This window comes from Medicago sativa, chromosome 8 (assembly GCF_051527215.1).
Source record: "Medicago sativa cultivar Bolivia chromosome 8, Bolivia_mono, whole genome shotgun sequence".
In the NCBI taxonomy this organism is placed as follows: domain Eukaryota; kingdom Viridiplantae; phylum Streptophyta; class Magnoliopsida; order Fabales; family Fabaceae; genus Medicago; species Medicago sativa.
The window spans coordinates 72,202,733-72,224,898 of NC_140756.1; the positions used below are offsets into that span (position 1 = coordinate 72,202,733).

At 30.9% G+C, this 22,166-nt stretch overlaps 2 protein-coding genes and 1 long non-coding RNA gene across 15 annotated transcripts; 1 reads left to right on the forward strand and 2 right to left on the reverse strand.

Moving 5' to 3' along the window:
- Positions 1-4,545: 4,545 nt before the first annotated feature.
- On the reverse strand, positions 4,546-9,457 carry LOC146901225 (Serine carboxypeptidase S28 family protein). Its single transcript, XM_085731744.1, has 10 exons — positions 9,060-9,457; positions 8,778-8,964; positions 7,266-7,399; positions 7,046-7,158; positions 6,810-6,933; positions 5,518-5,667; positions 5,255-5,410; positions 5,074-5,153; positions 4,909-4,958; positions 4,546-4,829 (listed from the first exon to the last, which is right to left on the reverse strand). Exons 1-10 carry the CDS (start codon positions 9,444-9,446, stop codon positions 4,690-4,692), a joined length of 1,521 nt encoding a protein of 506 aa, XP_085587870.1. The 5' UTR covers positions 9,447-9,457; the 3' UTR covers positions 4,546-4,689.
- A 5,451-nt stretch (positions 9,458-14,908) lies between these two features.
- On the reverse strand, positions 14,909-18,919 carry LOC146901226 (uncharacterized). Of its 12 annotated transcripts, none has more exons than XR_015021761.1 (5): positions 18,780-18,919; positions 18,349-18,444; positions 17,929-18,040; positions 16,046-16,130; positions 14,909-15,353 (listed from the first exon to the last, which is right to left on the reverse strand). XR_015021761.1 is itself a non-coding variant. In XM_085733428.1 (5 exons), exons 2-5 carry the CDS (start codon positions 18,389-18,391, stop codon positions 15,305-15,307), a joined length of 318 nt encoding a protein of 105 aa, XP_085589554.1. In that variant the 5' UTR covers positions 18,392-18,444; positions 18,780-18,817; the 3' UTR covers positions 14,909-15,304. The 12 variants fall into 12 exon arrangements, 1 of the variants encoding a protein (XP_085589554.1); XR_015021760.1 differs by having other exon boundaries at positions 16,046-17,079; XR_015021759.1 differs by having other exon boundaries at positions 15,509-17,079.
- LOC146901227 (uncharacterized) lies at positions 15,144-19,245 on the forward strand. Of its 2 annotated transcripts, XR_015021763.1 has the most exons (3): positions 15,144-15,277; positions 15,451-18,353; positions 18,428-19,245. It is a non-coding gene; the product is annotated as an uncharacterized LOC146901227 (long non-coding RNA). The 2 variants fall into 2 exon arrangements; XR_015021762.1 differs by having other exon boundaries at positions 15,451-19,245.
- The last annotated feature ends 2,921 nt before the right edge of the window (positions 19,246-22,166 follow it).

Below are 22,166 nucleotides of genomic sequence, written 5' to 3' on the forward strand. Positions count from 1 at the left end.
TTTAATTTTTCACTCTTAATAAAATTATTATTTTTTTACTTAATTTCAATACTCTCTCAGATCTCAATTATAAACAAAAATACCTAAATTCAAAAATTTAATTGTATCAATTATTATTCTTGGTTTCATAAATAATACAATCTTCTCAAAAGTGTCATCTATTAAAACTTTCTTTCATGAGAAGATAAAAGTCATTAAAAATAAACTTACATGAATTAAAATATATTTTAAGATAAATAACATTTTTGTTTATAAATCGACGGCCTATGGAGGACACACCATACATGTATTAGAATGAAAAGTAGGATCCAAAAAAAACAAACGGGGGGGGGGGGGGGGGTGCTAAAAATGTTAAGACAATCTATAACATATAAGACCTAGTCTATTCTTAACTAAATCTTCCCTAATCTGAACATGTGAGGAAAACCGCAAAATAAAATCATTGATAGACAGGCCTAAAGTGCCCTAATCGTTTTATATGGAACCTTTTGTAGTTAAAGTGTGACCAAAATATGGAGCATAAAAAAGACATAAGTAAAGTGTGACCAAAAAATTCTCTCTACCAAAATAATAATACATTTTCTTTAGTTCATTTGTCTCTATAATTTCAGGGTTGAACGTGATCCTAGTTGATGAAAAAAGATTTTGTAACATTGATTTTCCTATCCAGAAAGAAACAAATAAAACGATTTAAGTAAAAAGTAAATGAATAGATTTTTACTTTCCAATCATATTAAACAATCAAGTTGATAATTATAAACATTTGCCTTAGAGCAACTTAAATTTTACCAACAAAATGGTCACAATCACCTTATCAGATTCAGCGGAAGATAAACAAAGAGTTTAATTCCTCAACATAATATCCGAAGAGGGTACATTCAAACCGATATCTCTTCAAAATGAATTGACAAATAATCAAAATTATAATTAAATACCATAGTATATTCCATATTAAAAATAAAAAATAAAAACAAATAAAGGTCACTCGTTCAAATTCAATTCATTGACATTCATCTTAGTTCTTGTATTATATTTTTGTATTCTCTTTCAATACCCACCTCAGTTGGTTTAATTTATTCTCTTCTTTAAGGCTCCACAAGTATAACTTCTTCCACTGAATCCTTAATTTTATTTTATTTTTTTGTGTGGAGGGAGTAAGGAATCTAGAAAGGTTAATTGGGTTAAGAGAGATAAGGTGTATCTTGTTCAATATATAACTTCTTCCATTGAATCCTTAATTTAATTATTATATTTATTTTTGAATTTATGTAAAGTTTAAGACATAAGTAAATCGTAAATTGATAATACGAAAACTTAAATATTTTTTCATTGAAGTGTCAATACATGCAATAATAGTGATTTATTCAATTGAAAATCGTAATTCCATTGTCTATAACATGGACTTTATTATACTACATTAAAAACAGACACATAACATTGACATAATGAATAAACAATTTAAACGTAACCAAGTAACTTAAAAATATTATTTCTTTATCTTCACAATCTTTTTGACCGGTTGAACAATTGCATCCAGATGTCCCGCAATCTTCATTTATTGGCAACATTATCCTCTTAGGAGGTGCAAATGATTAAGAATCTGAGTCAATAACATCTTTCGAGTTCACTTCCTGTGGAGTTGTGGGACTTGTTTCAGAAAACTTATCCATTAAATCCTATCATAAAAATTGTCAAAAGAGTACATTTAAGCTTACCCATAATACATGTTTAAAAAAAAACAAACATACAAAAAAATTAAGCTTAGCCATTTGAATCCAGTTCAATGACATTCATTTTAGTTTTTCCACCATCTCTTTCATATTCACTTTTAACACCCACTCCAGTCATGACTCCAATTACATCTGCATATATAATACAAATAAAAATATTGATTAAATTACAATTTAATATTATAAGAATATAATCTTTCAAAAAAATATTATAAGAATATAATGTATACTTGAATCATATTAAACAAAACATTTTATTAGCATTAAAAAAAGATCTAAACGGTTACTTAATTATTAAACCTATTAATTCAACCTTTAAGGTAATTATACAACGTTTAAAAATAATGTGTAACATTGAAATACCATTAAAAAACAAAATAAATGAATGAGAAAAATCAAAGTTGAAAAAACGGTTATATTGAAAAATAAAACTATTTTCACCAAAAATTAATTAATTTATTATTGTATCATTGTAAATAAACAATATCAAATAATTCAATTGATACGAAGAAAGTGATAGTCACTTACCAACCAAGTAGTTGTTGTAAAAATCATTGAAAACACCAGATGCATGTGTAAACGAATACACGTTTGTTGGAACTAAATCAGTTTTAGATAGTTTGACTTTTGTGTTGATTGTGAAATTCAGTTTGTATTCGCTGCATGATGGTCGATACGAACCACTGTTTCAAGCAATGTCAAATGAGGAAATTGTGAACACCATTTCCTCTTGGAGTTGCTCCTTGAACTTGTAGATCAATGTTCTTCGTATAGACGCGCACCAATTCGATCACCCTTGATAACAAAGATTAAAACACTATACTTTATACAAAAAAAATACAAAAAACAAAAACGATATGAAAAAAGTACCTTTCGATCCATTAGAACCAACTCCATGGAAAATGGAAGTTTTTTATTTTTGTAGTCTTGAACAAACCAAGCATGAACAACCCTCACAACCAATCTCCGCGATTGTTTTCTTGGCGAAACATCGGAGATGAAGTCGTGTTTCGTAGACATTTTTCTTTACAATAGAAAAAATTACATAAATATCTTAGAATATAGATATCAGAGAACCAGACAACAGAAAAAGAAGAACTATATTTTTTGATTGTTGTGTACTCGTACCCAAAAGCACTATGATTTATATAGAAAAATAGTACCATAACAGTTAATATCTATTAATTATTAATTTGATCGTTTTAAAGTTAATATTATCAACGTCTTTAATATCATAAAATGTGCATTAAACGATTAGATTTTATTTCGTGTAACCTACAAAAAATTAACTTCATAATATTTGAAATTTAATAATATCTTATTAATATTAAGTAATATAATTTTGTAATGAATAAAAATTAATTATATAACCTTAAAAAATAATTACTATAATTAAATTTTTAATTAGTAGGTTACTGTCATAGTGTAACGGACCAAAATTCAAAATATAATTTATTCAAGTTATTTATTATAATTTTGTAACCTACCAAAATTTTAATAATTATATTAATAATTATTTGATTGCAACGTACAAATTTTTAATGTAGTATATAAATTTTAATCGAAACAATAATTATATTAATAATTATTTGATTGTAACGTACTAATTTTTTAATGTAACATATAAATTTTAATTGAAACAATAATTATATTAATAATTATTTGATTGTAACCAACTATGTAATTTATATACATTTTAATGTTAAATAAAAAACGGTTTTTATTAATAATTATAATTATTAAGCTTGTATTAAAAATTAGGAGGAATCTTTGGAACAAATGCCAAGTAGGATTATGATGATGTGGACATCTTTAGAGGAGAGGATTTTAAAATAGGCTATTTCTAAAAACTCTAAATTGTTAGTATAAAGATATGTTCTCTGAGAAATTCTTTATAAATAGTACCAATACCATTGTAATGGAAAATGGGAGATTAGTCACTTTAGTCCCTGAATGGGAAAAGAGTCATCACTTTAGACCCTGAATGCAGATAAATTGCAAAATAGTCCCTGAATGCAGACTCTGTTAGTCAATTAAGTCCCTGAATGCAGACTCCGTTAGTCAATTTAGTCCCTGAATATAGACTCCGTTAGTCACTTTAGTCCCTGAAATTGACCAACAAAGTCTACATTCAGGGACTGTTTTGCAATTTCTCTGCATTCAGGGACTAAAGTGAATACTCCTTTCCCATTCAGGGACTAAAGTGACCAATTTCCCAATCGAAAATAGGTATTTTGTGTGTACTTTTTGGCTGAAGTTGTTAAATTAATTACTTTCTTTAATTTATAAATAACACCCACTTTAAAACTCAACTAGGATGCCAACTGCCGAAAAAGAAGCTATAAAATAAGGAAAAAATATATATTGTTTGGATAGAGATTGGAGAGATTTACAATGGTACTGAGAATTTACTTTTACTATGCGTTGTGCTTTTGTTGGATCATGGAGTAGGGGAATACTTACATGTTTTTTTTGAAGCAAAAATTATTAGGAATACTTACATGTTGATAAGAGTGAGTAAATTATCTTTTATTTTTTTAAATCGGGTATCATAACCATAAAGATTAATCCCTTAAATAAGGTATAACCGCAATGGATGACAATACTTTCTCTCATGAGATTTAACACTGTTACATTCTCAATGATGGATTCGAACTCATAACCTCAAATTAAGCTGGAAACCATCACATTCAAGTCTCTAACATAGCTTGTTGGTTAATTCTCTCATTATTTACCAATTTTCAAAATCTGAGAATTAATCTGAAAATTGTACTCTAGGGATTCGTTGTCAAAGTTAAAAGAAAATGCCAGTCAGTTATATACACACACAAACATCAGCATTTGCTACTTGTTACGTTCCCTGCAAGTATTGTTCAGACTAGGGAGGGTGGGATAAACCTTAGAACTGTTGATAAGAGAAACAAAGTAAGATTTTAACTTCATACTAAATAAGTTTATATTACATATCAAACACAACTTTATAGTTCTGGTAATAGTCACTGATCCATCCTTGTATTAGCTTGATCTCAGTGGCCCTTTGCTTTACCAACCAATCAGGATCATTTTCTGTTGAAGCACGTAAATCTATATGGTGTGCACCTGAGAATATAAGATGAAAAAATCAATATAGAATCCATGCAACAGACAAGTCAAATTATGAATAATCAAATGGTTTTACCTTCTTCAGTCACCAGAGAAACAATACTTTCTGAAATATTTTGCAAAACACTGCAATGAAAACAATTTGAATATCAGAATTTGACACCACCGTAAAACATTATTGCTTGTTGGAAAAACATAAAACAATATAACAAGGATATTGGCAGAATAAATAATATATCACCTGCCACCACTCCATGGATCCAATAGGCCATTTGAGAAAATGATGTTGCTTCCAAATTTCCCCAACGTGAGATGGATATTCTTCAAAACAATATTTCCAGTCACATAAATAACAGGTGAAAAGAGCATAATATCACAACAATGGAAATGGAAATAAGATTCAATTGTAAATATTCTCTTACATGCCCTCCAAATACTGTAGTAATCCGTTTTGGCCTTGGCTTCACTCCGAAATTCTTGAGGCAATCCTCTCGGAAAGAAGAGTAATTATACTCATATGGTGGAAACATGCTGAACTTTCGGCTGCTAGACATCGGCATAACCATTTCAGTGCATGCCTACACCATGGACAAGAAAAGATGGAATGAATCAAAGATTAATGCTATTTGGCATAAATACTTATCCAGCAACAACTAAGGAAAAACAAAATTTAAGTATTGTAAACCTGAAAGTTCCAACCACTCAGACCATGAGGATCATCATCCAGTTCAAAACATTTAGCTTCTCCAGTATAATTGTAGTAGACATTCACCCCCTCGTATATGCGCTCCAGTATACTAGTCCCAGCAGGGCCTTTATCTATCCTTCTGCAAACCTGTTAAAGTATATATATAAGATTAGCAAAGATAGTCAGATTCCTTTCTGGACTTCGAATAGGAAACAATCTGACATGTCAATAGCAACAAAGAAAGAAGAAGAAAACAAATTTGGAATAATGGTTAGGATTATTTCATCATTTTTAATTTCCGTTAATTAGGATTTGCTTAATTACTTTTTTTTAGGGTAAACTGGATACCTTTCGCGCACACGAGGTTAATCCCTCAAGTCAGGTAGGACCCCAATGAGCGCATAACCCTACCTCGAGAGTTTTAAGTTTAATGTTGTTCTATTCCTAGGATTGGATTCGAATGCAGGACCTAAGAGACCCGAACCATCTCACCCTAGCACTCTTGGGTTTATAAGGATTAATTTATCTCTTTTAAATTTTGAATTTAAAGTTTCTTTATCTTGATGTGATTCTGCATTACAGAATCATTATCAGTAGTTGTTTTGATTTTTATTTCTTTATCTAGATAAAATTCTGCATAACAGAATCCTTATCAATTGATTTAGTATTTTAATTTCATTATCTTGATAAGATCATATAAAAAAATATCATCAGTAGGTTGATTAGGAACTCTTCATTAATCTGTAGCCTCTAAAATGGTAGATTAGTATTGGAAAAAACATGCAAGAAATCATTTTTAGGAAAATCTGTTTGTCCTGCAAGCTTTGTCAAGGACAAATTTGTTTCTTGCTTTTACAAAAGGTTGAAAGAAAGATTCTACCACGTCTAGACCCGTGACTACGTGAAGGTCCACAACACAATTTAATTCCTTCAAGTCAGATAAGAGACCAAACATATTCCTAGAAACCAGTATTGTAAACCGCGAATTGCTGAAAGTAGTGGTTTGATTACATTTTGCCACACAACAGTGCTACAACGCCGCTATAGCTACTGTTTTCTACTAAACAGCATATTACATAACAAAGCAACTTGTGCAAATTCCGCTACGCTATAGAGCTATAACACTTCTATAGCCACTATTTAACAACACTGCTAGAAACATCCACCATTAAAGTCAATTTCCCAGCAGCATCATAAAAAACAGTCAAGGAAATTGTGATGATAGAATAGTTAACAGTGCGGCTGAGTTAGGAAAACAAGATCATAGAATGTTATGAAATCAAACTAACCTCCTTGATAGGGTGTCCAGGCAAAGGCATCAAGAACTCAGAAGGGTATGGGTAGTTAACCATTGCCAAATAACTATATGCAGACTCCAACCAGTTCCATAGATCTTCAGTGCTCTTTAATTTCCTTCAACAAGCAGTTAAACTAAATCAACAGAGTAGAAATAATAAAAATACTGATATTAGCACTATCATGTAATGCAGACATAAATACACATTTCTTAGGAAAAATATCTTACTGACAAAATCTGAATGTTTTGGTTAGAAGTTCAAGGCCATCACTTGTTTGACCCTTCGATTCTATGTCATCCCATGACTGCTTTATATAGTTAAAGCAAGATGAACTTTCACGCTATTGATGCAAAGAGAGTAAAATTGTTAGTATACTAATTATATTTATAACATAGCATGTATAAATACCAGAAAAACTAATATCAACAATCTCACAGACGAACTTACCTTAAAACCATTGGAAACAATGTCATAGAAAGTTTCTGGTGGCACAATGTCTTCAAACTGAAGAATTGGAGCTGAAGATGCTAGTGCCCCAATAGCAATATGAGGATACTTAAGTCTCATCCATGCTGCTAACACTGATAAACCAACAAAACAACATCAGCATAAATTCATAACAGTAAGCAAATTTTCATCAAATTAAAAGACTGAACACCTTATGAGCTTCTACCATAATGTTTTTCTCTCTTTGAAGCAGCACCTCACATTAAGCATTAAACTACCCTAATGAACAATTTCATGTTCTTATGAACATTTCACAATATCAATTCAAAACCATTAAAGCATGTTTGGATATGCAATTTTTTTTTATTATTTAAAGTTGGGGTCCCTCCAATATGGACCCTTTTAAAAGGGTTCAAAGATGGACCTCTCTAATTTAACCAGCTATAGCTTGTTTCTATTGCTTCTTCCCTGTTCCTTATTTCCCGTGCAGCCCATCCTCTTAATTTCCAAAATCAAATATCTTGTCACTTAACCGTTAAGTTCTAACGCTTGTTCATTTGATTTCTGCTATAAACTATATAAATTAGATTTGATAAAAACTCACAAAAGTGATTTACGACCTTTCATTTTTGAAATCAAACATGCTATTGTGACCGTTTCCACTATATCAAGTAAAACATACAAACTAATTTCAGTGCACGTCAAGGTTTAAACTTGGAAAAATAAAATAAAAAGAGCAGAGTAATGAATGCATTGCAAATAATGCTACAAGATAAGTAGTTAACAAAAGTAGTCTACATATATATCTCATGTACCAGCCAAGGGATGTACCCATGTGTATTAAAGCTTGAAATTCTCTAACCTAGCAAAGGGAAAGTTGAGGACGGTGATAAAGATCACAGTGCAGCAGGGTATTCTCCTGCACCGAGCAAAGGGGCCAACATTTTTAGTTTTAATTTTTATCACTCGGTTACATTACCTGTTGTAACCGGTTTAACTAAAAGGTCCATAGTTGGACCCTTTTTTAAAGGGTACGAATTAGGGGCTCTCTCAAAGTTGTATTGTTACAACATTTTGATCATAGATTCATAATATTTTCGAAGAGAAAATAACTTAATAGAGTAAACAATCATTTGTTTTTTCGAAAGTTTGGTATCTGGTCTAAAGAACGACCAAGTAAACAATCATTTTGATCCTAAACATGTTAGTACTTAGTCGCCATCACAAAATAATCTCTGAATATATCAAAATTACAAAAACATACTACTTAGATATATCTTTTGTTAGTCAGATTGGCCTTGTCTCGTCTGTGTATTTCATTAATTACTTTTGTCCTCGAACTTTTCTGTCTTACACTAGTCAATCTGTTCTATACAATTACTAACGAAAAACAAAGTTAAAATATCATTTTAATTTCGATACATTAAAAGACTAGTGACAATGTCTCACACACCTAGGCATCAAACCAACTGATTACTCGAATTAATAGAAACAAGGTAAAGAGCGTCTTACTTCCACCATAGGATCCTCCAAATAAGACAACAGGAGAAGCATTGGCAGAATAATTCCGCTTCAAATCAGTAACAAGAACAGCGAAATCAAAGAGAGCTTGCTGAGCATTAAGATACCCTAACGTGGAAGAATTCTTATAAGCTTCTTCTTTACTTCCAAAAGGCACAGACTCACCATAATATCGATGCTACAATATATTAAAAAAAAAAAAAAAAAAAAACCAGTTAACATAATTAGAACTCATAATATTTTGTTGACTCAACTTTCTCTTATAACACTTACTTCGGGGAAAACGACCATGGCTCCGAACTTGGGAGCAATTTCCCAAACAAATCCAGTGTTTTGAGCGAACCAAACAATGTCACCTTCATTACCGCAATAGAGGAAAATGGGACCCGATCCAACGACCCAGTTTTCTGTGTTGATAAGGTAGCGTTGAGGGAACGTAGCGGTCTTGAAAAAGCTGAAGTGGTCGAGTCGTTGTTGGAAGAATTTGGTTTCGTAGTGGATATCCAATTGTGGCTGTGACTGTGAGTTGGAGGATTTGGTTGAAGATGGAAATTTAGCAAAGAATTTTGGAGTGTGATTCAGTGCTAAAGGTTGGTGTGAAGAAGAGATTATGATGATAAGAGTGGAAATGAGTGTTGTGGTGAAGATTTTTGTTGCCATTTTTGACAAGTGAACTCAAGCAGTGTTGTGTTTGAGATATTTAAGTTCGGTACAGTTTATCATTTGACTCATTTCTGATGATTAATGTAGATGGGTTTGGTGGGTCGGGTTAATACTGATCCAGCTATGGAGTTTGGATTTATTTGGGCCTTACTGTTTCAATTCGAGTCCAGTATCATATTTTACCAATGAAAATGTTTACTACACACCTCAATTTTGCTTCTGATCGGGTTGTAATTCCTGATTGACTGTTTTTGTGTGTAATTTTTGACCGAATCTTAAATCTTGATCAGTTTTTTTAGCCAAATGAACAATTGTTAGGTAACTATTAAGCAACCATCTTTACTGATTTGTTTATTGTTGAAGGCACAGTTGTTGAATATATATATATTTTTTTAAAAATGGTTTGATGTCTAGCTATGTTTGTGTCTAACAATCATTTTTATTTTAATCTATAATAAACATATCATAAATAAGTTTTACACAAGCAAATAATCATAATTTATCCTTAAAAAAAAATCATAATTTACGATTTAGATGTATAATAATATCATTTTATAAAAATATCTAACTAGCGAAAGATCGGATTAAACATATATCTGAAATTCATTTATAATTTTAGTGCAAACAAATTAAATATAATAATTAAAACCTGTTCTTTACGTTTTTGTAAAATAATACTCAGTTTATCCAAACCTTAACCCGTTTGATGGTCAGGATAGGATAGAGGCAAGATATGATATAAAGCTGGATAGAGATAGGATATGATAAAGGACATGATAAACATTAATCCTATCATGTGTTTGATGCGCACATGATAACAAACATGATATCATTATAATTAAATGAAAAAATTTCTCTCATAATTAATTAAATATTATAAAAATGGCATGTAATTGATTATAATAGAAAATACATGCTATCATTATTTTAAAAATCACAATATTTTAAAAATGGCAGAATATCAAGATAATAAATAAGGAATGATATTCTAATCCCATCAGGATAATTTCTAACCCAGCATATACTCAGGATAGAAATTACAAAGGAAAGTCAGGATAGGATAGGAAAATGGTTTATTTTATCCTATCCCTTTGGTGCATCAAACATGAGATTTAAGCAGGATATAATTAATGTATCATATCCTGTCTCCCTATCCTGGCCATCAAACGCACACCTCTAATTGAGGTTTCTTCCAAGTCATTTGTAACATCCCAGACTGCTTACAGGATTGCCGACTAACCCCACAAACCAACACGAGTCTTTTCAGCATGCTTTGTCCTCACTCACATGCTTACCGGGAAACTTCCCGGTAGGTCACCCATCCTAGTACTACTCCAAGCCAAGCACGCTTAACTGTGGAGTTCCTATGGATTGAGCTCCCAATAAGAAGATGCATCTTGTTGATATGGGTAGTACCTAACAATTCTTATAAGCCTTCCTTCAACCATGTAGTCCCATACCTACATGGCCTTCGGATCCCTCTCATTCCGATGTGATTCGGTTCCTCCTATCAACGTGGGGTCACCCTGTAACAGCCCGGTGGTCCGACTCATCCCGCTTAAGTCCGGGGCCGGCCTGGCTCCGCCACTGTTACTGTGCCACGTTGCGGGTGTTACATCATTGACATCAATAAGTATGTTCTTCGACGGTTTCATCATTGAACACAATTTAATTGGCAAACTAATCTTGAGTTAGAAGTTACTTCATGAAGTCCTTCATTACTTTGGACTTGAATGGTACAATATTTTTAAAATAAAGTATTAATATGTTGTTAAACTTTGGGACTCATTATGAGTTCTTAAGAATTATTCCATTGAAGAAAAAAGTTGGAAGTGTTTTTCAAAATGACGCAGTAAGTTGGAGCCCTCTTAAAATATTGATGATAGGTTACTCTATTGGAGACGCTCTTACACTCTCATTGTCTGAGCCGCACAAATTTGATTTTCTCCAAATATTTTCATTAATTCAACCTAATTTCAACATGATCGAAAACATTTACTTTAACTCTTTTCACACACAGATTTTCATTCTGCCACACAACTTAGAAGGTTAGATACAATTAGAGTCTAACACAAATGGTCGGTGGCCGTGTGTTCGAGTCTTGTGAATTTCAAAGAATCGAGTATGATTTTTATTCCTACACAAAAACTAGACGAAACTTTGACAAAAAAATTGAGTTCTAAAAATCCGCTTATGCTTGGAATATAAATACACACACTGAATTAAATCAGTATATACTTTCTAATTCAGAATCTACATAATTACGCATATCCTTCTATTGAAATACACATATAAGTATATAACATATTCTCTAATCAGAATAAGACATGAGAAAAATAGTCATGGTCAATTGTTTGCATTAGCTTCGGAGTCAATATCATGAAGACATAATTAAGAAACGATGTTTATGCCATTTGATATATAAATAATGAATCCACGATAGTAGGATAATGTTGGATTGGATTTATTCATATATTCTTTGATACAATTTGCACACCATTAGGGGCACACAAGCCCTTTATTCCAACTCTTTTGAGTCATCTCAATAATTAAGGTCCTATATATATATATTCCCTTTAAACCTTAAAAACCCTTTGGTTTTCTAATGTTTCTCAAACTATAGTGTCAAATATGAAGAGTATTTCTAAGTTAATTAAGAGAGAACAATCATATGCTTTGATATTCCATGTATGCATGGTATTTAATTAGTGCAAAAGGGTGAAGTCGGCACATTCCTTTTCTTGCAAAAGTAATTGAATCACTTCTTAACTAGCTTTATAACTGATAAGAGCTAATATTCTTTTCACATAGCCAACATTCTTTATATATACGTCAGCCAATTCAAATTTTTTTTTTTTTGAAAGAAGCCAATTCAATTTTTTAAAACTTTAACATTTTTTATATCCAATTAAATAATTTGGATATTAATAATGTTGCATTGTACATGCATATTGTTTGTTGAGTCATCCTAACGACGCCTACCAATGCTAATGGCCTACTAAATAGTTTTGAAATTGGATTCTCTAGGGCTGTATAATGCTGGAACATTAGAGAGTGTTAGATTTAGAGAGAATGAAAACATGCAAAAATAGTGTTTATGTTTATTTAAACTTTGATGGAAACTATAGACAGCTTAACATCATGGGAGGATTGTGTCATGATTAAGGTGTAGATTATATTTATGCAAGAAGTTATAGCATACTTTGCTGGATCAATATGTAATGTGAATTTTTAAAAAATGTGTAAAGGTCAATAATTATCATTTTTTCAAAAAAATGAATTTCATAATAATAAAACGTGAAGACTATATATAATATTTTATGGAAAATGCTAACTTGTGAATTTGGGGGATAAGTTAAGAAATCAAATATAAAAACATATTTTTTAGAAATTGTGTATTCAATGTCTTAAAAATTTCAAAAGTTATCTTTTCAATATAAAATTTATTTTTTAATTATATTTTAAGCTCTTTAACACGACCCATATTTTCCTTTCATTTTATGCCTATTTTACTTTCCCCCCTCTTTACTTTAGAAAAAAGTTGAAATGATGATAAAATTTAGAGACAAAGAATTTAATAAAATTCATCACTAGTTAATAGAAATGACAAAATTGACACTAAATTCAATTCTTCTATCTCTATTTTATGTTGATGATCCAATTTTTCCTAATAATATTTGACATAAATTTAATCTCTTTTTGAAAGACATAAATTTAATCTCTTGAAAACAAACTTTTGTGGGTTAGATTTAATTCCTCTTACAATTGCTTTTTCTTTGGGCGGTCCCTAGACGTATAAAGTATAGAGTGTCTATCGAAAAAATAGCTCGTGAAGGTGCGTTTTCTCATGAGTATGCTCGACATTTGTTTAAGAGCAACCACGCAAAAAATTTAACACAACATCTTTACCAAAAATCTTAAAGGGAAATGTTAACTTGTGCCATCAAATATAAAAATAATGTATTGGAACGTGTGCATTTCATTTAATCATTAACTTTTTAATGAATTCAATGAACAAAATTTTATATAATATTTCTTCTTTTGGAGTTCTTAACATGTGCCCTAAGGGCACAAGTTAACACTACCCAATCTTAAAACATGCATTAGATACGTAAATTTAATCATATCACTTAATTATATATTGTCCGAAATTCATTTTTTCATCAAATATAAAACTTCTAATTTGCACTTGACATATAACAATCTCTTCTAAAGTGTAAGTCCATATATCCATCGGAGTAAAAACAATCTTTTTCATCAACAGTTGCATCACCACTATTGCTCAAATAAGGTTAATTTCAATGAAAGGAAATATGGAAAGAGAAAGAAAATAGTGTCCATGAGATCTGGCGGTCTGCTCAAATTAGAAATGAGACACAAATATATATTTTTTCAATTAACCAAGGAGGAATTCATTATGGTCCCTGATTTAGAAGTTAGATCACAGCAATTCCAGTTCAACACAAGGCCACAATCTACTTATTATGCATGGGTTTGATTATGCCATGACAAAGTTGAGACATCGGAGAGTGCTCCTCCTTAAGTTTGTTTCTTCTGGTGTTAATTTAGATGGATTAATTTAACTTCTTCAAAAAAAAAAAATTTATATAAAAAAGTGAGTTAAACATTCTAAAATAAAAAACTTTAATTTCTAACTTCAAGTTAGAATAAAATACTTTAATTTATTTGCTAAAACTTTTCCATGAGATCTAGCATTTTTAACCCCGATCCATTGTATTTTTTTGGGAAAATTTCTCAATCCGTTCCCTTATATATTCAAATCTCTCAAAATAGTGATATTGTATTTTCAAATTGAAAAATGCTGCTTTTTATGAAGCTGATTGAGCAGCATATTCTTTTCTTCTCTTTGAGCACATATCAGGAGCTTACGGAACCAAGTGTTTTCTTTTTTTCTTTTCAAGTCCATAATATGTCTTCATTGATCAATATGGTGACATGCTCACACTCATCCACTAATTGTGCTAGCTAGGCTGCTAGCACACCTCCACTGACCACAATGTATTTGTGTCAAAAAAGAGTATATATATTTCCCATTCCATCTACGTTATTAGTGCTTCCTATCATATATTTTGCATATAATGGGCCCCTCTTGCCTCAACTTTGTGCCACAACACAAGAGGCATAGCCTTTTCCAATTGTTCCGCTGCCCCTTACCACCATATCTGGAATATCATTAATCAATATCAATAAATCTTACAAAAGAGAATAGTCTCTCTCTTTACTGTTGAATTCCATTTTTGGTGATAGCGTAAACCTTAAAAATTGTTGGCATGCTTTTGTCAGGTTTGTTTCTTTCCTTTTGCATTAAGGGTTTCTAATTTTCTTTTCCTAGAGAATGGACGGTAGAATATGTATTGTGTGCAGAGATGTTTCTGCTTTGCAAGTTGTGGTTTATTACTAAAGTCAAAAAGCCATAAAAAGTGGGATGTGTTTGCAGATTTTGCTGCAAAGGCCTAAAATTAATGGCATTCTTTATACAGACAATGCAACATTTATACAAAATTTAATATTACAGAATTGCTTCCCATACAAAATTTACGACATCTTTCCTTTTTTCATGCTGAAAAGTCAAATTACTTTAAATAAGTGTCGTAGAAAAGGAGAGAAAAGAGATAGAGTAGTTGAATGACATATTTTCTTTCATTACTTTTCAATATTAAATCTTCACAACGTGAAGTATTTAAACCCAATAGCCCATTCATTTTTCATTCATTTTTTGCTATTCCTCCATACCCTCTTGCTCTGCTGCTGTTAACCCTTGCTCTGCTGCTACTAATTCTGGTGCTAAACACTTCATACTCTGTTGGGTAAGTGAATCTATAATACTTTTTCCATCATGGTTGGCAATCCTTCTTCTTGCATCTTATTTGCACTGCTCTAATTCTAACATTAATATAAGAACCATCATGTTTGCATAATAAAAAAGGTAAGTTAATATAAGTTCTTCACAATTGCTTTCATATTATTTTTATACTTGCAGTGATTCTCAAGGTGTTTGGCCAGCAACCCAGCAAGCATGTGAAGAAGAACATGATTACCTCCAGAGGCGTTGTGTAGATTACAAAAAAAAGCTTCAGCCATGATGTCTCCAATCAATATCTTTCACATGAAGGTAAATTTTATTTTGAAAGGAAAGATGATTAAAGTGTGAAAGAAAAATTGAATCTTTTAATTTTTATGCAATTTGTCCAACAAGTATATTTAAACAAAAAGGTTGTCATATTATATTCAAGAATGCAGTCTGTCTGTTATTAAACAAAGATTGCATATCATATCAAGTTGATGATTTAAATTATGAGTAGTGCTTGAAGCAACCACACCAGTAACATGTTATATTCAAAAATAAATTGTCTTTCCTATTATAAATAAAATGCAGTCTATCTGAACATACATTTAAAAAGAAAAATAACATTTTCTGCTCAATGCTCGCAAATATGTTCGAGAACAAGAATGATGATAGTTTGCAACACACCAAGAGTCCAGAAGGTACATAAAAGCATGTAAAATTGAAAAGCATCTTTATAGTATTATCTCATGTTATATTATTAATTTGTTGCATTATCTCATGTTCTAACCTTACAATCAATTTTGGAGGTGATAAAACTGGTAGGGAGGAACCACTAGAAAACTTCAAAGGTAGACAACTCTTCTTCTTCACATCTGAAATAGTAAATCAGAAGCCCATTTTAAAAAGTAAACATTCATAATACATATGACACTTGCACATGTACATGTTATAGTTGTGGCACCATAAAAGATTAGATATAAGCTCTTACTATAAATCAATTAATTTCTTTTTCTTTCCATTCACATGCCATAATACTAAACAAGTATAAGTATTCCTAAATTTACATCTTTCTCTAATCTATCGTTAAAAGTTGAGGTTATCTAGCATGTGTTCGGCTTAATGTTAGTGCAATTAGTCTTCATTAATATTTGCAACAAATACTTTATTTTTTAACTTTTCTATGAGACTAGCTGCTTTATTAAAAACATTAATTAAATACCCAATTTAAAAAGACATTCATGAATATAATGTGTATTATTAAAAGAAAAATAAAACAAAACCCAGGATTGTAAGTCATATTACATATGCACACTTGCACATGTTACAACTATTAATTAAATTAATTCTAAATGTCCAAGTGTAAGTTCAAACAATGGAGTTGAATGACTTGAATCAATAGTTATAACATGGACATTGCAAGTTCAAATTTGTATCTCTCTTGCCATGAATTAGTTGTTTTTACTGTGCTAATTTCAACTTATGAGTTTCCAATGAAAGTCACACTTCTGAATGCCATAAAAGAAAAATACATGTATATATTTGTTAGTGTGTAGTTGTTTATCATTTTAAATATAGAGTGAAGATTAATACAACCATATGCCATCATAAGAGCTATATAATAGTGGTTACCTCTTTACTACGGTTCAAGAGAATTCTCATCTTTCTCCCCAAACAAAGTTATCAAACTCAAGTAGTTATGGCAAAAAAAAAAAAAAAAAAAAGAATCTTGAAGTCAACTGCTCTTTCTACATCTATTGGTTAGATTTGGAATTTGAGAGAGAGATACCAATTTGTTGAGCCAGTTAAGCCCTTTTGAGATTCCTACACAAATAATTTAGTTTGTTTTCAGGTGATTTAACAAAAGCCTAAAGGAATTTTCACGTTTCTACTCATTTCAATGCAATAAGACTTGATTCATATGTAATATAAAATAAAAAGGCTTTTCTTAATAGTTTGCATTGAACCAAACATAATTATAATGTCCTTTCACATATTAAGCATAAGGGTAGACTTTAACTTTTAAGTCTTTTTTGGACAGAAATTATCAACTCTCTTAATGATTGTTTTCCATGGTAGCATCTCTATACATCTAATTAATAGACAACCTTTCAGGTGTTTTTACAAATGCATGAAGGTATTTTAACTTTTATACTCATTGCAATGCAATAAAAGTTGATTCATATGTAATATAAAAGTGATAGAGGGTCTATTCTAAACAGTTTTGAATTGTGTTTATTTAACTTCCACAAGTATTCAAAAAGTGATGGAAGGTCTATCCCAGTTTACAGTGCTCCCAACAATAAGTTCATAAATCTAATTGATGATCTGTAAAGGGAAAGAAGCACAAAAGTGGGACAAAGCTTATGTTACAATGTGGATGGGATAAGTTTTGTTTTATAATTTTCTTTTTCAATTACTGATTCCTTCGACTAAATCCCTTATTAATAAATTAAACCTTAGTTCAATTACTGATTCCTTCGACTAAATCCCTTATTAATAAATTAAACCTCAGTATTTGAAAAATAACAAAGTGGTGAGATTAGAGTATATTACAATTTAATATCTATTTGGTTCTCCATCACATTTAATCAAAAGCCAATGTTTTGAAAAAAAATAGTAAAATCCACTATCAGATTTCACAACTCCCTCGGCAAAAACCAAACTAAGTACCTGAGTTGTCAAGGGTTAAAAGATGAGTAACCTTCTTTGAATAATTCTTCATTAAATGCTGAAAAACTTTTAAATCCTTCGCCAGTATCTCAATAGCCTTCCCTTTGTCATTCTTGAGCAAAAACAAGAAAAATTCAGCAACTGAAAGACGATAACAAAAGGAACAATAAACCCATAATGAAAAAAAGGGATTAAATATGAAAAAAATTCCATTTCAATATTAAAAAAAAACATAAATCATGTCCACAGTCTCAAACATGAAATCAAAATATATAAACCCTAAAAAGCAAATTTTCCTTCAAACAATCTTATTAAATATATGAAAATAGTAGAAGAAACTTAGTTAAAATGGATTTGTCAAAATAAAAAATAAAAAAATAAAAAAACAAACGCAATTGAAAGGGAGGAAAGGGAACTTACAGTAGGTCGATTTAGATGGGGAGAAGTGGTTGTCTCTCATCATACCACTTGGAAAGGGAGGAAAGGGAGCTTACAGTAGGTCCATGAATGGGTTCCCTGAGTTTGAACATTAAAAAAGATATCACTTTCGATGTTAAGACTATACCGCTTGGAAATCAAGATGAGACTTGAAACAAAAGAACAATCTGATGTTTCAACAAAAATGGTTTTTTGGGACTCTATTAATGAGAGGAAATACATATTCAAAATAGAAATGGGGGATTTGTGATTTTAACATAAATCGGTCCAAAAATCAAATCAAGCAATAAATAAATAAATCTAACTCATAGGTAAATTATACGATGAAATTCGAATTTTGAACTAAAAAAAAAATTAGGGTTTCAGTAAAAATAAGGACTTTCAGTAGAATTTGTATAACAAAGGAAACTTACACATAAAATTGTACAGGAAAGGGAGATCATGAAGAATATGTTTCTCCATTGTTGAAACTAGGCCATAGTTCTCTTGGAAACTCTTTCAAAATAAACTACCAAATGTTTTACTTTGCTCTTTTCATGATTTTGTAGGGATACAAAGGTAGAGAAGTTTGAAGAGATGAAAAAAATGAGGTACTTAAGGCCGAGGAGGCCAAACTCGATGGTGCATGCGGTGGAAAGGAGGCTCAAGGGAGGGAGAGAATGAAGAACGTGCATCAGGATTTCAGGATGAATGAAATGAGGGGAGAGGAAATAACCCGTTTGGTTAGCAAAGGTTATTGGGCTAACCCAATTTTAGATAGTGCATTGGGGGGTGTATGTCTAAAACAGGAGGGCAAAAAAAGGTTGCTTACATATTGCATTCAACTTTCACTTTTTGTAAAAAAAAAAAAAAAGGTTGAATCATAAATTTTGTTACACATTTTCTTTGTTTTTTTTTTTTTGCTGAAAACATACATTGGTATAAGAAAACATTGAATTAGGATTTAGGGGTGACAATATTTTCGCGTTGTGTAGTTAAGGGTAACACTATTCCCACTTTGTGTCTTTTTTCATAAAACTATATTGAATTTTGATCATATAATTTTTTTGGTTTGATTTGAATTACATTGTTTGATAACAGATACATTAATTCTTGCCTTCAAATTATCATTCTCACTCAATTCGCTACAAGTAATCACATAACACTCTATAAAACTTAAAACTAATTTCATAACTCGAAATAGAACAAGAATAATACGACAAATGTCATAAAATGTAGTTGTTATCCCAAAAGAATTAGTGCAAGAATTTATCCAAGAAATTTATAACTTTCATAGTTTTAGTTTTTATTCCTGTGTTGTGGTGACGGCGTGTAGTCCGTGGCCAACTAAAATTACACCAGTGCGTCGTATATATTAATGCAGTATTCTTTTTTAACTACTTTGAACGTTCAATTTTTTTTGTTTGACGTTTTGGATTTCATTTTTGGAATTAAAGGTGAACGTAATTTGTTTGTATTTCTTGCGTCGTGGTAATATTTTTTGGTCCGTAGTCGACGTTAATTCTACCCGTGCATCGCACGGGATGCACACTAGTTAATTAAACAAGTCAATATTCTTTTTGGGTTTATGTTCATTTGAGGATCATCTCATTCTCCACTCCAATGTGTAGGACCCACTTACACTATCATTCCTTAATTCATAGCCCTTGATGACACACATACATTGCTGCGTGGGAAGTCACCAACAGTGGGGAGTGACATGGTTCACTTGATTTCATTACTTTTAAACGCAAGCATGATTGGTATATGTGAAAAGAGAATTCATGTGGGGCAAGCTAAAAGTATTTTTCTTTATTCATTGTCGGTGCGTTTTGTTGTATGTCTTTCCTTCACTCACTCATTCACATATTGAAATTCAAATATATATCAAACAAAAATAACTCTGACTAGGCTTTTATTGTCCTTTTTTTTTTCCTTCCCTTGAATGATTCTTATTCTAATTGCTAACCTTGCCACTCTTTTATCTCATGAGTTGATTAATATTCTTCAACTAGGTTTGTAATAATTAATTAAGGGAAACTTTTCTTTTCACTTTTTACCTAGGGTTTTTCTATATCAACTTTATGGCATCATAGTTGCGTACAAAAAGAGCTAGCCATTCATCTGCATGCTTTATACACTAAAATATATTTGTAATACGTATATGTATTTGTGTGTGTGATCATATGATGATACGTAAGAATGAGTATATGTGGAACTGTAAAGTTAATTAAGGAGAAAACTTGGTAACTGTCAAATCATTCAATGTGTAACTCATCTATAATGTTGTCAATGTGATCATTGTGGTACTATAACTTAAGGAAAATCCTTAGGTATCTCTTTTTACAAGGAAAAGTCTTGACTACATATTAGAAGTATATAATTGGAATATGCTAAATATTGTCTAGTATTGTAACAGAAGAGGAAGACTAAGATTACATATAGGAGTTTTAGTTTTCTGTTACAAGATGCACTAGTTAGAAAACTTAAAATTTATATATATGACTTTTTTCTTTCTGTCATACTCTTGTTTTAGAGTGTTGTGAAGTCTTAGATATATATTTGTTTCAAAAGAGTATGAATGTGCTGGAGTTGTGAGGTGTTTGGGAGAATATTTTGTTGTAATAATTTTTACACAGTATTTCTCTTGACCGTAATTAGTAAAAGATCGTTTTTTTTTCTTCCGATTTTGGAGTTTTTCAACTTATATCATGATTTTGGGTTTAGTTGGGTATTAAATTCTTAGTATGCTACGTGGTTAGTATCCAACGATTAAATTTTGTTTAAAATAAAATAATCATTTAATACATTTCAGATACATCAAAGATAAGCAAGGGATACGGCGGTGGATATATCGTATATGTAATATGTAATTGACTAGGGTCCGTTTGGTTCGAGAGTTTTGAAGGGGAGGGGAGGGGAGATTTTTAATTCGACGTGTTTGGTTCAATTTTTAGAAGGGGATGGGAGATGGGCACATTTTATTGCACTGTCAAAATTATCCTTATATTAATTTAAAATCTCAATATTATCCTTGTAACAACATTTATTATTATTATGTTATATTATCCTTGAAACAACTTTTACTATTATTAGGTTATAGGTTATATTGTCTTTTTTTTTGGTTGAGAGAAGGTTATATTATCTTGTAACAACTTTTATTCCATATTATTAACAATTTTTTTCTTGTAACGACTTTTATTCCATATTATTAACAATTTTTCCTTGTAACAACTTTCATTACTCCTTGTAACAACCCTGTTACTAATCCATTATTCCATCGTCTACATCATGTTGTTATTGATTACATCGTTATTGTTTCGTTACTTTATTATCCTTATTTAATTAAGTTTAAGGGTAAAACAGTAAAATAATTTTAAAATCTCTCCCCTCCCCTTGTGAACCAAACACACTTTTAATTAAAATATCTCCCCTCCCCTCCCCTCCGTTAAAATTCCTCCCCTCCCCTCCCCTCCTAATTCTCGAACCAAACATAAGTATTAGTGTTATCTTGTTGGGATATATCGTATATGTAATATATGTAATTTACTAATTGGTGTTTTCTTTATTTTTAAAATTACTTATATTTATTCTTTCAAAAAAAAATTACTTATATTTATATTTTTGTTGTCGTCAACTGTCTGTTTTGTCTCTTTTTATTTTTTGAGAACGCTGCTATTGTTGATTGTCATGTGAAGACAATTTCGTTGTCATGCCTTGTTGTTGTTCTATGTCTATTTATTCTAAGTTTTGCACATGTTTTTTTTCTTGAGCTTTAATCCATAGTTTGTACTTTGAGTGTTAATCTGTAGTTAATTTTT

Coding starts and splice junctions, on each gene's coding strand:
- LOC146901226 (XM_085733428.1), bottom strand. CDS start 18,391: ATGATGAGAGACAACCACTTCTCCCCATCTAAATCGACCTACT. Junction 18,070..18,348: donor CCCATCTAAATCGACCTACT/GTAAGTTCCCTT, acceptor ATCGTCTTTCAG/TTGCTGAATTTTTCTTGTTT. Junction 16,131..17,928: donor TTTAACCCTTGACAACTCAG/GTACTTAGTTTG, acceptor TTACTATTTCAG/ATGTGAAGAAGAAGAGTTGT.
- LOC146901225 (XM_085731744.1), bottom strand. CDS start 9,446: ATGGCAACAAAAATCTTCACCACAACACTCATTTCCACTCTTATCATC. Junction 7,400..8,777: donor TGGAGGATCCTATGGTGGAA/GTAAGACGCTCT, acceptor TTGGTTTATCAG/TGTTAGCAGCATGGATGAGA. Junction 5,411..5,517: donor TGAGTGGTTGGAACTTTCAG/GTTTACAATACT, acceptor TCCATGGTGTAG/GCATGCACTGAAATGGTTAT.